We start from the raw sequence: 14,508 nt of genomic DNA, 5'->3' as shown, positions 1-14,508 counted from the left end.
AGGGCTTTCGGGTATTGATTATTCAATCACTCCACATTTGTATACTTGATGCTGAGAAGAAAATACGTGCACACGTATACTGCACCCTACCATCAAAGACCTCACTGGTAGACACATTAAAAAACAACAAAAAAAGCAAAACATAGTGAAAAATAAAATACATAAACATTTCCATTACAAAATAAAAATAAATATTTCTATAGTAAAAGCACACTAGCGATCTAGAAGTGGAACAAAGAGAAACAGCATCGGATCTACCCTAACACCAAAGGATAGCCTCAGAGAGGAACCATGAAGTTCATTAGACGCACAAGGTCAGGAAAGCTAAAGGGACTAACTACAAAGGTATGGAGCGTGACTGAGTACATCATGCATATAAAACTATCATTTTTTTTTTTTATTTTTCTGAGACAGGGTCTCTCTGCAGCCCTGGCTGGCCTTCACCCCATAAGGAACTACTTTCCTCTGCCTCCACTTTTACCCCCTGAACGATGGAAGGTGCTGTCCCAGCCTCAAGGCAGGGACTCTGAACATGATAGACATCAACAGCCTCACAGCCTTGATGGAAAACGTCTGTCTACAATCCCAGCACTGGGTAGGTAAGGGGAAAAGATGAGGAGTTTAAGGACATGTTTGGCTAAACAGTGAGTCTGAGGCCACCTTCGGTACATGAGAATCCCCTCCCGGCACTGGACAGCACAGGACTTAGAGTCTGCTGACCATGTTAGCACATTTGCAGATGACTGTGCCATGTCTAACAGGTGTTTTGAAAGACTGCAGAGGAGGGCTGGAGAGATGGCTCAGAGGTTAAGAGCACTGACTGTTCTTCCAGAGGTCCTGAGTTCAATCCCCAGCAACCACATGGTGGTTCACAACCATCTGTAACAAGATATGGTGCCCTCTTCTGGCAGAACACTGTATACTTAATAAATAAATAAAATCTTAAAAAAAAAAAAAAAAAGACTACAGAGGAAAGAAATGACGAGGATGAAGACAATGGTGACCTTAAGTTAATGAAGGCCAAAGCAGGGTAGAGTAGAAGGCATTTTCCTCTCTTTACAGGCTAAGAACATTTAAACTGTCCGTGATAAAAAGCTAAAAGAATAACATTGACCCCGTAGCTGACTGTGTAGCCCTGTGAGCTCGCTTCGGTCTATTTATATCTCAGATTTCTCAGGCTAGGTTTGCCTAAGAGTTTTCTTTTTTTTTTTTTTCATTTTTTCATTTAGTTTAATTTTATTTTATGTGCATTGGTGTTTTGTCTACATTCATTGGATCTCCTGGACTTGTACTTACAGACATTGGGCTGCCATGTGGGTGCCAGCAGGTCCTCTGAAAGAGCAGGCAATGCTCTTTTCTTTCTTTCTTTCTTTCTTTCTTTCTTTCTTTCTTTCTTCTCTTTCTTTTTCTTTTTCTTTTTCTCTGTTCCTTCCTTCCTTTTTTTTTTGTTGTTGTTTTTTTGAGACAATATTTCTCTGTGTAACAGCCCTAACTATCCTGGAACTAGCTCTGTAGACCAGGCTGGCCTTGAATTCACAGAGATCAGCCTGCCTCTGCCTCCTGAGTCCTGGCATAAAAGGCGTGTGCCACCACTGCCTGGCCTTATGAATAATTTTGAAGAAATTTTTTTCATTAGAGAAGACTGCCATTCCACCATCATTACAACCCCCCACAATATGCTCGGAGGACCAAGGAATCAGGGCCTGGTATTCAGACTCTTGTTTTCTTACCCTGTAACAGGCAATTCCTAGTCCTAGCCAGGTCAGGCATGAAGGCGATCTCTTGCAGGCTTGCATGTAGGTTCTCTTTGCCTTTTCATACTGTTGAAAGAAAGCACCATTAAGTTTCAAACACCATGTTGTAAGGTAACTGTGATCTTCTTGACAGTTTTGCTCCAGAATAACCTCGAATTGAGTGATTCCTTGGATTATATTTTCTTTCTTTTATTTTTACTTTTTTTGGGGGGAGGGTGTGCTTTTAAAGGTGGGGTTTCTCTGTAGTTTTGGAGCCTGGAACCCACTCTGTAGACCAGGCTGGCTTGAACTCATGGAGATCCGCCTGTCTCGGCCCCCCCAGTGCTGGAATTAAAGGCGTGCGCCACCACTGCCCTACCGGATTATATTTTCGGGGCTCCTTTAAAGGAGCTGATGCAAGAGGACTGGGGGAGATGAGGAAGCCAAAATGAAAGGTCAAAAGGGTAAGAACCTGGGAGCAGATCTGAAGACGAGAGAGGGACTTACACTCATCTGATTTCTGTCTAGACTTTATGGACTAAATCTTTTCCCTTGGAAGTGGCATCGTATGGAAGGATGACAGACACTGAGCCTCTGGTCCCTCTGAGAACCTGGTCTCCTATCAGAAAAGTCTAGATGTGCCACAGAAGATATTTAGAGACATTCAAAGATCCAGCTTCCTTCAGATGCAAAGTCTATACTCCAGCTACTCAATGTCTGAGAGCTGAGAGAAGAGGATTGGTTGAGCCCAAAAGTTCAAAGGCAGTCTTGTAACATAATAAGATTCCATCTCTTTTCTTTTAGTGTGGGTGAAGCTGAGACAGATATAGTGGGATACTATTTGTGGTTTAATACATAAAGTGTGCCTGAAGATCAGAGGGCAAAACAGCCACACTAGTCTGCCATACAGGCCAGACAGTGGTAGCACACACCTTTAATCCCAGCAGCCACACTAGTTAGCCATAGAGGCTGGGTGGTGGTGGTGCACGCCTTTAATCCCAGCACTAGAGAGGAATATAAAATGGGAAGAGACAGGTCTCAGGCTCAGTCTTTAGTCTGAGGATTTGTGGAGACAGAATCTAGAATCTCGCCCATTTCAGTCTGAGGTAGAGGTGAGAACCAGTGGCTGGCTGTTTTGCTTTTCTGATCTTCATCTTGAACCCAAATATCTGTCTCTGGGTTTTTAATATTCGTGCAACAGGGTCTCATGCTGTAAGGAGGGCTGCTTGTTCATTTCCAGCTGCTCAGCCCCAAAATGATCACCCAGAAACTATATTATTTAAAACACTGCTTGGCCCATTAGCTCTAGCTTCTTATTGGCTAAATCTTACATATTAATTTAATCCATTTGATTTTTCTGTGTTTCGCCACATGGCAGTGGCTTACCGGCAAAGTTCTGGTAGGGCTACATGGCTTCTCTCTGATTCCACCTCCTTTCTCCCAGCATTCCGTTTAGTTTTCCCCCCAGCCTAGCTCTGTTTTTTCTATAGTTCTGCTATAGACCCAAAGCAGTTCCTTTATTTATCAGTGGTAATCACAGCACACAGAGGGAAATCCCACATCAGTCTCATATAGCCCAGACTGGCCTCAAGCTTGCTGTAGCCCGGGATGACCCTTCAATGACTGGTTCTCCAACCTCTACCTTCTGAAACCTGAAATTCCAAGGATGTGCCACCACACCCAGTTTTATTTGATCCCAAGGCTGTATTCATGATAGACGTGCATTCAACCAACTGCACTATATCCCTAGACCATTGTCTCTTTTTTGTTGTTTGAGACAAGACCTCAGTATTTTCCCCAGGTTGACTTCAAAGTTCATGCTCAAGAATCCTGTGACCTAAGCCCTTGAGCACTGGGACCATAGGTACACACTGCCACACTCAGCAAGACCCTGTCTGTCTCTTTACAAAATGAAACTTCCTTACTAGACCTGGATGGAGGTGGGTGGTCCTTAGACTTCCCACAGGGCTGGGAACCCTGATTGCTCTTAGGGCTGACAAGGGAGGGGGACTTGATTGGGGAGGGGGAGGGAAATGGGAGGTGGTGGCGGGGAGGAGGCAGAAATCTTTAATAAAATAATAAATAAATTTAATAAAAAAAAGAAAAATATAAAATTAAAAATAAAAATAAATAAATATTCAAAGTAAAAAAAAAACAAAATGAAACTTCCAAAAGAAGTAGGACTCAGCGGCTTATTTCTTGCCTTGTATCTATAGCTGACCTTGAATATTTAATCTAGGAACTGGTTGCTTAGTGACTATATTGCTTGCAATGACATCAGAAAGAAAATGTCAGCCAGGCAGTGGTGGTGCACACCCTTAATCCCAGGCAGAGGCAGGAAGATCTTTGTGAGTTCAAGGCCAACCTGGTCTACAAGAGCTAGTTCCAGCCAGGACAGGCTCCAAAGCTACGAGAATCTCTGTCTTGAAAAACAAAAGAAAGAAAGAAAGAGAGAGAGAGAGAGAGAGAGAGAGAGAGAGAGAGAGAGAGAGAGAGAAAGAAAGAAAGAAAATGTCTCATTTACTTCACTGCAGCAGGGCTGTGACTTCTCTCAGCCCTGGCTCAGCCTTCCCATGTGTATTGTCCAGCATTGTGATGTCATGTTCCTGTTGGTTAATATAGTAAATAAAAACTGACATTTATGGGTGAATAAGGAAAAGGAATGAAGACAAAACAACCATCAAGCTATCGCTCCAGCCCCACAACTTAGTTTTTACATTCTGATTTTTAAAAACTTGCTTAGTCTTTAAAGCTCCTCTTAAATTACAGCTCACAATACCCATATGACAATATCCAGACTGATCTCTGGTGAAGCCCACACCCATTTTGGATGTGTATTGCGGTTACGTCGGCTTTACTCCCTCCTCTCCCACTCGTGTTTAGCTAAATGCTGTATTATTCTGTATCTCTACTTAATAAATTTCAGAACTTCCTTCTAACGTGTCCTGAGTTCTTTCCTGCGGGGTAGACTTACCAAAGTGAAGGTCCCTAAAAAGCGGGTAGGGGTGGGAGGACAGAGGACGGGACTCTTGGGGTTGCTCTAAGTTTCTCCATCGCCCCGGACAGATCCTGGGTCATGGTATCCCAGCCTCTCTCTCCTTTACCTCCTTCTCCTCCAGGTAGATGTGCCCCAGGCGTAGGAAGATGAAGTGCATCTCAGAAGCGTCGACGACAAAACTAATAGTTCGCTCGTAGCATGCCTTGGCCTCCGCATGGTCTCCGCTCAGAAAATAGAGATGACCCTTCACACCCCAGACATTAGGGTTCTGAGGAAGCAGAGAACATGCAGGGTGACTGGTAGTTAAGTCTCTAATCAATTTTATTTAACATTTAAAGTTAGATTGGTACATTTCTCTTTATTGTTTGTTTGTTTTTTCGAGACAGGGTTTTTCTGTGTATTCCTGGCTGACCTGGCTGTCCTGGAACTCAAAACTTGCTTTGTAGACCAGGCTGACCTCGAACTCACAAAGATTTGCCCACCTCTGCAGTGCTGGGATTAAAGGCACAGTGCCATCATCACACAGTCTCCTCACCAATTCTTTTCTCCAGCGCACACACAAAGAGCTGCATGTGTCACGCTAGGGAGTGATTTCCTAGGTCTGCTCTCATTTTCTGATTCCTCAAAGCCATTTGGTCTTCAGGGGTGACTATTAAGACAAACACTCAACTGTAATCAGGATAATGCTATTCGGAGCTAATAGAAGTCTAGAAACTTGAAATAATGAGAAATTTCTGCTAAATGCCCACTTTATCTATTCTCTTTACCTTTTGTAAAACTCATGCTCACTTAAGAAAAAAAAAAAAAAACCACAAGTGTAGGGGGCTGGAGAGATGGCTCAGAGGTTGAGAGCATTGCCTGCTCTTCCAAAGGTCCTGAGTTCAGTTCCTGGCAACCACATGGTGGCTCACAACCATTTGTGATGGAGTCTGGTGCCCTCTTCTGGCCTACAGGCATATACACAGACAGAATATTGTATACATAATAAATAAATATTTTTTAAAAAAACACAAGTGTAAATGTTACACACACACACCATGCACATCAGAACTCTCTCTATGATATGGTACCACTACTCTGTTTTAAGACAGAGTCTCCTCATGCTGCCTGTGCCTGCCTCAAACTTCTGGGCTCAAGTCTCTTAGCTGCTGAGACCCACACTATTGTGCCCTGCTGTCATCTCTATTTTAACAAAGCCTGTTCACACCCCTCCTCCCATTCAAGAGGCTTTATCTAGGAAAATCAGTACCAGATAGTCCATCTGGGCTGCTTGCTGAAGGTACTCCTCTGTCTTAGCAAAGTCCTTCTTGAGAAGATGTGTCTGGGCCAGAACCAAATAATATTCACAACTGGGTCCTCCTTGAGGGCACAGCAGCTCATGTGCCAGCACTCTGTGCACAAACTGCAAGGAAACCCAATGATCAAGAGCATAAAATGACTGCTTGTGTTAGCCGCAGAGCTTTATAGGAAACAGTGAGGGGTATCTCACAGAGTAAAATGAGCATCTTTAGTGGCAAAGGGACAAGAGCAAATCATAAGCATTCAGTACTTCATGTTCTAGTAACAGCTATTCAGTCAGTAAATATCAACATTTTCGAGTGAACACCCTGCAGCACTGCGCAGTGCTGGCCCTGGTGATCACCAGACTGAGAGTTAGACCCCGCAGCAGCGCATGGTGCTGGCCCTGGTGTATGTAGACCCCGCAGCACCGCATGTGCTGGCCCTGGTGTATGTATACTGTATGTATTGGGTACAGGAAAAGGCTTCAGTCGTCTACTTACAGGACGTAACATTCTCAAACTGTTGACATTTTAAGGAAACTTATAATGAGGCAAGCCCCACCTCTCTGAAATGCTAAGACTTGGAATTTCACAAATATAAAGACCTGCTTTTGCCATACCACTAAACATTTATGCTTACCAGTGCATTTGAGGCTCTTTCCCCACCTCCTCAATTTAAATGACCTGCAAATCTGGTGCAGTCAGATATGCTTGCAAAGCAGAAGTGAAGCCTCCTCAGTTTTTGCAGTCGATTCTTAGTGTTTCAGCCCTTGATACAGAAGCCTGTCAGCTCTACCGGCTGCGGGTGCTCTGACCAGGGGAGATGGGATTTACTCACTGAGGAGAGAGCCTGTTTCTACTGGGAAGGCTCCCCGGTGTGAAAAGCTCTTGTTCAATGTGGTCCAGCCCATCCTTTCGTGAGACTGCATGCCCTCCTGGAGGCGTGTGGTTGCAGGATCAGGGCCAACTCCACCAGTCCTGGATTTCACTCTCCCTCCCACCACTTGCTCATGAGCACCCCTCGTGTGGGCATGTGCTTATTGAGACTTCCTTTTGGGGAAGAAGACTGCATCCCCAGCTGCTCTGCCTGTGACTATGTGTGTCAGTAAATTTGGAAATAATGTATGTGAATGCGTGTTTGTAGAGGTGGGGGCAGGGGCACATGGGTACTACGTTGTGTATGTGGAGGTAAGGAAATAACTTTCACAGGAGTTGGTTCTCTTCTTCCATCATGTGTGTACCAGAAGTCAAACTCAAGGCCTCACCCCTTTACCCACTAAGCCATCTTGCCAAATCTATAGCCTCGTTGTACCACTAAAATAATTTAATTTTTTAGCCCTCTCTCACATAGCACTGTGTGTCTGTTTTCAGGAATGGATGGTAAAAGAGGTATAATCAGGTGCCTATGAATCTCCAAGATTTATAAGTTCCTAAAAGAAAAAGTGATGTGGGATTCCCCTCTGTATGCTGAGTGTTTTACTACCATTGGTGAATAAAGAAGCAGCTTTTGGCCAATGGCTTTAACAGAATACAGCCAGGCTGGAAGATATGTATATATATATATATATATATATATATATATATATATATATATAGAGAGAGAGAGAGAGAGAGAGAGAGAGACAGAGACAGAGACAGAGACAGAGAGACAGAGAGAGAGACAGAGAGAGAGACAGAGAGACAGAGAGAGAGAGAGAGACAGAGACAGACACGGAGAGAGAGACAGATAGAGAGAATAGGTGAGTCAGGGAGAAGCCATGTAACCCCGCCGGAGACAGTCGCCAGATGAAGGACAGAACTTTACCTGGTATGCCACAACCACGTGGCGATACACAGATTAATAGAGATAGGTTAGTTTAGGATATAAGAACAAGCTAATCTCTATGAGTTTGAGACCAGCCTGGTCTACAAGAGCTAGTTCCAGGACAGGCTCCAAAACCATAGAGAAACCCTGTCTCGGAAAAAAACCAAAAAAAAAAAAAAAAAAAAAAAAAAAGAACAATATGCTTAAGCTATTGGCCAAACAGTATTGCAATTAATTCAGATTTCTGCATGATTATTTCGGGAGACTAGGCGGCCAGAAGACAAACGAGCAGGCTCTGCCAACAAAAGAGCTCAGGAACTGACAAGAACAATCAGTGGGTAAAGGTGCTTGCTGCCACAATATCTGAGTTCAGTCCCCAGAACTCACACGGTAGAAGGAGAAGACTTATGACCTCCACATGCATGTATCTCCTCCAAGAGAAGTAAATGTAAAAATATTTTTAAAAGAAAGAGGTCAGGTGGAGTCAAATGTAGAGCCTGACTTTGTTCTGGGGCATTCTATGGGGAACAGACTTCAGCTGATAGCATCTGCAGAGAGTGACTGGTGTTTGGAGAGTCCTCACATTTGGTAAGAAATGCCCTTAAAAGTACACTTGAGGAATTAGCAATAGAGCTCAATGGTGGAATATGAGCGCAGTTTGTAGGAGGTTCCAAGCTCAGTCCCCAGCACCAAAATTATCTTTGGTTTCTGTTTCACACATATTTAAATTTTCAAGACACTGCTATGGATAGAATACAGAATTCACTAAACTCTTCCATCTGTGCCCATCCCAACACTCTGACCTGCACAGCATTGACCTTCATCAGAAAACGAATGGTCTCCATGAAGACTGTGGCGGGAGGCTGGGGGCTAGCATAAGGAGTAGAATGCAAAACGGCCGAGGAGTCTTGACATTTCGATGTTTCTGGAAATAGATTAACAGGATAGAAGACCAGATGCAAATAGGGAATGCCAGAAGCTCAGACATAATTAATAAGATAAGGAGAATAATATTCTGATCTCCAATGAGATAAAGATCAGACTCTGGGAAGCAATAGACTATTTGTAGTTATGACGCAGAAAGTCATCTCAAAGGCCTTCAGGGTAAATGTGGTTCTAAAGGTCAGTCACAACCAGATGAAGGGCCAGTCACAACCAGATGAAGGGCCAGTCACAACCGGATGAAGGGCCAGTCACAACCGGATGAAAGGGCTTTTGAAACCATTAAAGGGCCTGGAGAGATGCATCAGTCAGTAAAGGTATGAGTTCTGACTTCCATCTGCCATGAGAAAAGCCAGGCACAGGTGTATCACTGAAATCCCACAAACAAAACAAAACAACACAAACCCAGCAGATCCCTGTACTCACGGGCCAGTCAAGACAGCTGAAACATTGAGACCACAGAATCATGCACTGTTGGGAAAAGTCACCCAATGTACCAATGCATAGGGAAAATTGTGCCCACTGCAAGATAAACACACTGTGGAACTATGGGAAGAATTCCCAAACTGTAATCTGAGGGAAAGAGCTCTTCACACAAGAAGTCTGCAACCGAGACAGCAGCACATTCAGAAGGCAGCATTCCTTGTCGTCCTGGAGACAAGGTTAGTGAGGTGTGCATCTCTGCTGACAGAACTCCTCATCCCTTGCCAAATGATGTGTCCCACGGGAGATAAGCATCTCTCAAGAGCTGACCCTGAAGGTCAGCTGTGTGTACCCTTCCTGCATAATTCTGTGGTCTATAGCAGACGACTAAGGCCAGACACCTAGTGTTGGCCTCTGGCCTTCACAAGTGTGGCACAGACACATACACACACACACACACAGAGTTAACCTATTAATTTAAAGAAGTATTCTCAGACATCCTTGGGTTTGAAACACAACTTACAGATATTCTGAAAATGAATAGTCATTGGAAAATTACAGTTCTGTTAGATAGTTGTGTGAACAAAATTAAAATCCATATTTATCAAAGGAGTTCCAACATGGAGTTTGGATTTCAGACCCTGGACTAATGTGAAGAAGTGTGGTCAGTATAACTTCATCAGGACCCATAGTCCCGAGAGTCCTTGTTCAGTGTAATTTCATCAGAACCCACAATCCCTAGAGTCCTTGTGCTCAGCTGGTTTATTTACAGCCCTCTTTCCAGGGAAAACACTGACTCCTACTTACCTTTTTTCGCTGTTAGCTCTTTTAATAGCACATTGGATGATTTCTGGGCAAGAGAAGGTTCCAGAGGCTGTAAAGTCATCATTGGTTCCTGTGACTCAGAATGCGCCTTAGATGATTCTTCAATAAACTCGTCTAGACTGGACAAGACAGTGCTTGGTCCTAAACAGATTAGATAATGATGAAAAGGAGCTTCGTCCCTGGCACTGGAAGTCACAGGAGTGAAGGTGTGCAAACACTACCGGGCTAATGTGTGGGCATCGTGAACAAAGACTGTAAACGCCTCCCACCTCGTCGGTCCCAGGCATGGTGAGGCCACACAGCACAGGCACAGCAGTCATTTGCCAGGTCCACAACCTCAGAACTCACAGAGAAGAAAAGTACAGCACAGACAACAGTAAGGCTCCCCAGGGACAGGACCTCTTCGGCCAGGGCTCAGCAGGAAGTGGGGGAGAGAACAACTCACAGAACAGACAACGAACTGAACTGAACGCATAAGATCTGGGGAGACATGAACCCAGAGGGCAGAGGCAGTGAGGGAACACACCGCCCACAAAATACTTCCAACTTTGGGGGGGGGGGGGCACATCGGAGACACAAAAGATCATCATACAAAGAATAAGAAGTAAAACAGCAACAACAACCTTGGGGCTGGGGCTGCAACTCAGCGGGGAGATGAGGACTCAGCGTGTGGGAGCTCCTGAGTTTGATCCCTGAATAACAAAAAACTCTTGGTAATTTTTCAGAGGAAAATAACAAAAACGAGTAACTTCAGACATAGAAGAGATGAAAGCTGAGAAATTACACCAGAAATCGCAAAGTAATGAAGATGAAAATTTAAAAAGAAAAGGGGAAATCATGACAATACTGGAGGAAATAAGATGATGTAGGGCGCAGAGGTGGCCCGGGGCTTGGAGCCTAAGTCCCGAAAGGGCCGGGGAGCTTGGCTCCCAGCATCCACACCAGGGGCTCCCAGCATCCACACCAGGGGCTCCCAGCTGCCTAGAACCCCTTCCTGCTCCAGGGGATCACAAGCCCCCACAAACTCCTGGCTCAGACACATGTGCACACATAAAATTAAAAATAAAGCAAACATTTTTAAAAAGGTATTTGCCACGAACATTGGGAGGGAGAGGACGAAACTGTGCCGACTGGTGGGTATCAGTCATGTTTATCTGGATGGTTGGATGGCTTTTCAAGACAGAGTTTCTCTGTGTGGTCCTGGCTGCCCTAGAACTCATTCTCTAGAATGAGATCTACCTGCCCCTGCCTCTCAATCACTGGGATTAAAGATATGGATACCATGCCCAGCTCATACTCATATTTTAAAGAACCAACAAAAATCATTAATTCATTAGAGTGAGTAAGAGAGAAACAAGGCTTCTACATACAAATTCAAGAAAAACTATCTGGAATCTAGAAATAACTAGAAATTTATTTAATAAATTTATTAAATAAAGTGTTAAAATTTTAGTAAAAGACAAGAAGCTGGACAGTGGTGCCGCACGCCTTTAATCCCAGCACTCAGGAGGCAGAAGCAGGAGGATCTCTGTGAGTTCGAGGCCAGCCTGGTCTACAAGAGCTAGTTCCAGGACAGACTCCAAAGCTACAGAGAAAACCCTGTTTCAAAAAAAAAAAAAAAAAGAAGAAGAAGAAGAAGAAGAAACCCACGAACAAACAAAAAGACAAAGAAGAAAATTTATTAAGTAGAGGCATCATCGCCACACAGGACAGATGGGGCTAATATAAATATTGATTATCCCTTAAAAAAATCTCTAATTTGAATACAGTTCAAATAAAGATTATAGCAGCTGGGCAGTGGTGGCACACTTCTTTAATCCCAGCACTTGGGAAGCAGAAGCAGGAGGATCTCTGTGAGTTCAAGGCCAGCCTGGTCTACAAAGCTAGTTCCAGGACAGCTAGGGCTGTTATACAGAAACCCTGTTACAAAAACTGAAAAAAAAAAAAGAAAGAAAGAAAGAAAGAAAAGAAAAGAAAAGAAAAGAAAAAATGTACCTACATTTACAAAGTACACTTACTATATTCACTATAAAATCCATACAGACAAATAAAGGTCCACACATAGCTAAGTGATACAGTCACATGTGAGAACCTGATATGCCAGATATTAAGGCACAGGTCAAAACCATAGCCATAAAAGACATGTATTCAATGTTTATATATATGTTTACATCTGACAAATATGTCAGGATGACAAGTCAGAGTTTAGGAATATATACCTTACCCCAAGGGGGAAATAATGAAGTTAGTAGAGATTGCAGAGAAAACTATATAGCTATCTGGACAAAAAAAATAAAAATAAAACGTACTGTCCACCTAACAGAATATTTTCAAATGGACTCCCTAAAGATCTAAACATGAGACAATTATAAAGTTAGTTGAGGAAAATATTCTAAAAAAAAAAAACTCCAGCCAGGTGTGGTGACCCATGTCTATAGTCTTGGGAGATGGGGCTAAATGACAGCAAGATCAAGGCTAGCCTGTGCTACTAAGGGAAATCCCATCTTTAAAACTGTGCCAAAACTGACAGAGATCTGAAGCACAGCTACTAACAATTTCGTCCACATCTGCAGAGCACTGTCTTCATTAAGGATATTTATCAAGACAGACTATTTGGCCCATAAAAACAAGTTTCAATAATTTTGAAGAATTCAACTTAAAGAAAGTTTATTTTGCCGGGCGGTGGTGGCGCACGCCTTTAATCCCAGCACTCGGGAGGCAGAGACAGGCGGATCTCTGTGAGTTCGAGACCAGCCTGGTCTACAAGAGCTAGTTCCAGGATAGGCTCCAAAGCTACAGAGAAACCCTGTCTCAAAAAACCAAAAAAAAAAAAAAAAAAAAAAAAAAAGAAAGTTTATTTTCCAGTCACAATGAGATAACACTGTGAGTAAAAAGCAGGCGAGTGGGCTGGAGAGATGGCTCAGAGGTTAAGAGCATTGTCTTCTGGCTGCTCTTCCAGGGGTTCTGAGTTCAATTCCCAGCACCCACATGGTGACTCACAGCCATCTGTAATGAGATCTGGTGCCCTCTTCTGGTGAGTAGGCATACATGCAGACAGGACACTATATATAACAAACAAATCTTTAAAAAAAAGGAAGCAAGTATATCTTGAAAACTTCCAGATATTTAGAAAATATAAACCACATTACTTAATAACCTATGGCCTCAGCTGGTGAGTTTCTAGGTGTTTACAGGAGCAACATGAAAGTCTATCTTGTCCCAACACTTTCACATCTCCCTGCCCGTTTCAGCCTCCTTCCTTTTAGCCCCTTTCCTTAATATTTGGTTTGTATGTAGTTTCTCAGTTAATACATAGCTAAAAGCTCTTATTTTTCTTATGTTTCAACTGCTTTAGGCCTATGTCAATGTAAGGGTGAAAATTCATTTGATACTTGTGTGTATTTAAAGACCCAGTTGCTCTCTGGAGCTTGTGCGTTCAAGAATGATTAATCTGTGAAATAAACTGATTACTACAGTCAAAAAAAAAAGTCTCTCCTGCAAAAACTGGAACCTAATGTCAATAGCTCAATCACCCCAACATAGAAGCAACCAAGCACAAAGCAACGGATAGGCATGCAGTGTTCTCTCTGCACTGGGATGCAGCGTGGCAGCAAAACCAGGGAGCTGATAGAAGCGGTACACCATGGCTCAATCTCAAAATTATTACAATGGTAAAACACCATATGAAAAACACATACCAAATAACTTTAGAAGTTCTATTAAAAAATCTAGGATGTTTCTAGAATTCTAAAACTTAAAAACTAGCAAGTTTGGGCTGGTTATATGGCTCAGCAGATGGAGGTGCCTGTCATCAAACCTGAGTTCCACACCAGGAAGTCACATGGCGGAAGGACAAACCTGACTCCTTAAGGCTGTCCTCTGACTGCTGCATGGGTGTCCGGGTACAAATGTCTCCCAACCCAATACATAAATACACAGATGAAGCCCGGCGGTGGTGGCGCACGCCTTTAATCCCAGCACTCGGGAGGCAGAGGCAGGCGGATCTCTGTGAGTTCCAGACCAGTCTGGTCTACAAGAGCTAGTTCCAGGACAGGCTCCAAAGCCACAGAGAAACCCTGTCTCGAAAAAACCAAAAATAAATAAATAAATCTAAAAAAATCTTTAAAATATACAGGGATAGAGAACAGGGGAGGGGAAGTGGATTAGATAATAGATACATTTAAGAATTACATGGTAGGGAGAAAAAGACAAAAGAAAAACATTTTAATGTATTTAGAACAATACCTTTTTTTCGTTTTTTTTTTTTGTTTGTTTGTTTGTTTTTGGTTTTTCGAGACAGGGTTTCTCTGTAACTTTGGAGTCTGTCCTGGAACTAGCTCTTACAGACCAGGCTGGCCTTGAACTCACAAGAGTTCTGCCTGCCTCTGCCTTCCCAGTGCTGGGATTAAAGGCATGCGCCACCACCATCTGGCTTCAATACCTATTTTTAAGGGTTATTGATGAAGGGAGTAAATTCTCTATGATATGAAAATCAGCTATCAG

At 43.1% G+C, this 14,508-nt stretch overlaps 1 protein-coding gene across 7 annotated transcripts in view; it reads right to left on the bottom strand.

Annotated features, from left to right (window-relative positions):
- The window catches only part of Cfap70 (cilia and flagella associated protein 70), a 58,956-nt gene that overhangs the window by 1,433 nt on the left and 43,015 nt on the right, over positions 1 to 14,508 (bottom strand). For 5 of the 7 annotated variants that reach the window (XM_057786519.1, XM_057786522.1, XM_057786524.1 and 2 more), the window contains 6 exons: positions 10,629 to 10,697; positions 9,988 to 10,146; positions 8,619 to 8,740; positions 5,981 to 6,133; positions 4,838 to 4,999; positions 1,731 to 1,820 (listed from right to left, as the gene is read on the bottom strand). In XM_057786519.1, the coding sequence (XP_057642502.1) occupies positions 1,731 to 1,820; positions 4,838 to 4,999; positions 5,981 to 6,133; positions 8,619 to 8,740; positions 9,988 to 10,146; positions 10,629 to 10,697 (755 nt within the window). The remainder of the gene's footprint in view (positions 1 to 1,730; positions 1,821 to 4,837; positions 5,000 to 5,980; positions 6,134 to 8,618; positions 8,741 to 9,987; positions 10,147 to 10,628; positions 10,698 to 14,508) is intronic. The other 2 variants (XM_057786520.1, XM_057786521.1) reach the window with 2 other exon arrangements.

This window comes from Chionomys nivalis, chromosome 12 (assembly GCF_950005125.1).
Source record: "Chionomys nivalis chromosome 12, mChiNiv1.1, whole genome shotgun sequence".
In the NCBI taxonomy this organism is placed as follows: domain Eukaryota; kingdom Metazoa; phylum Chordata; class Mammalia; order Rodentia; family Cricetidae; genus Chionomys; species Chionomys nivalis.
Note: the sequence above shows the minus strand (reverse complement) of the source record. Positions and strands in the feature narration are given on the sequence as shown.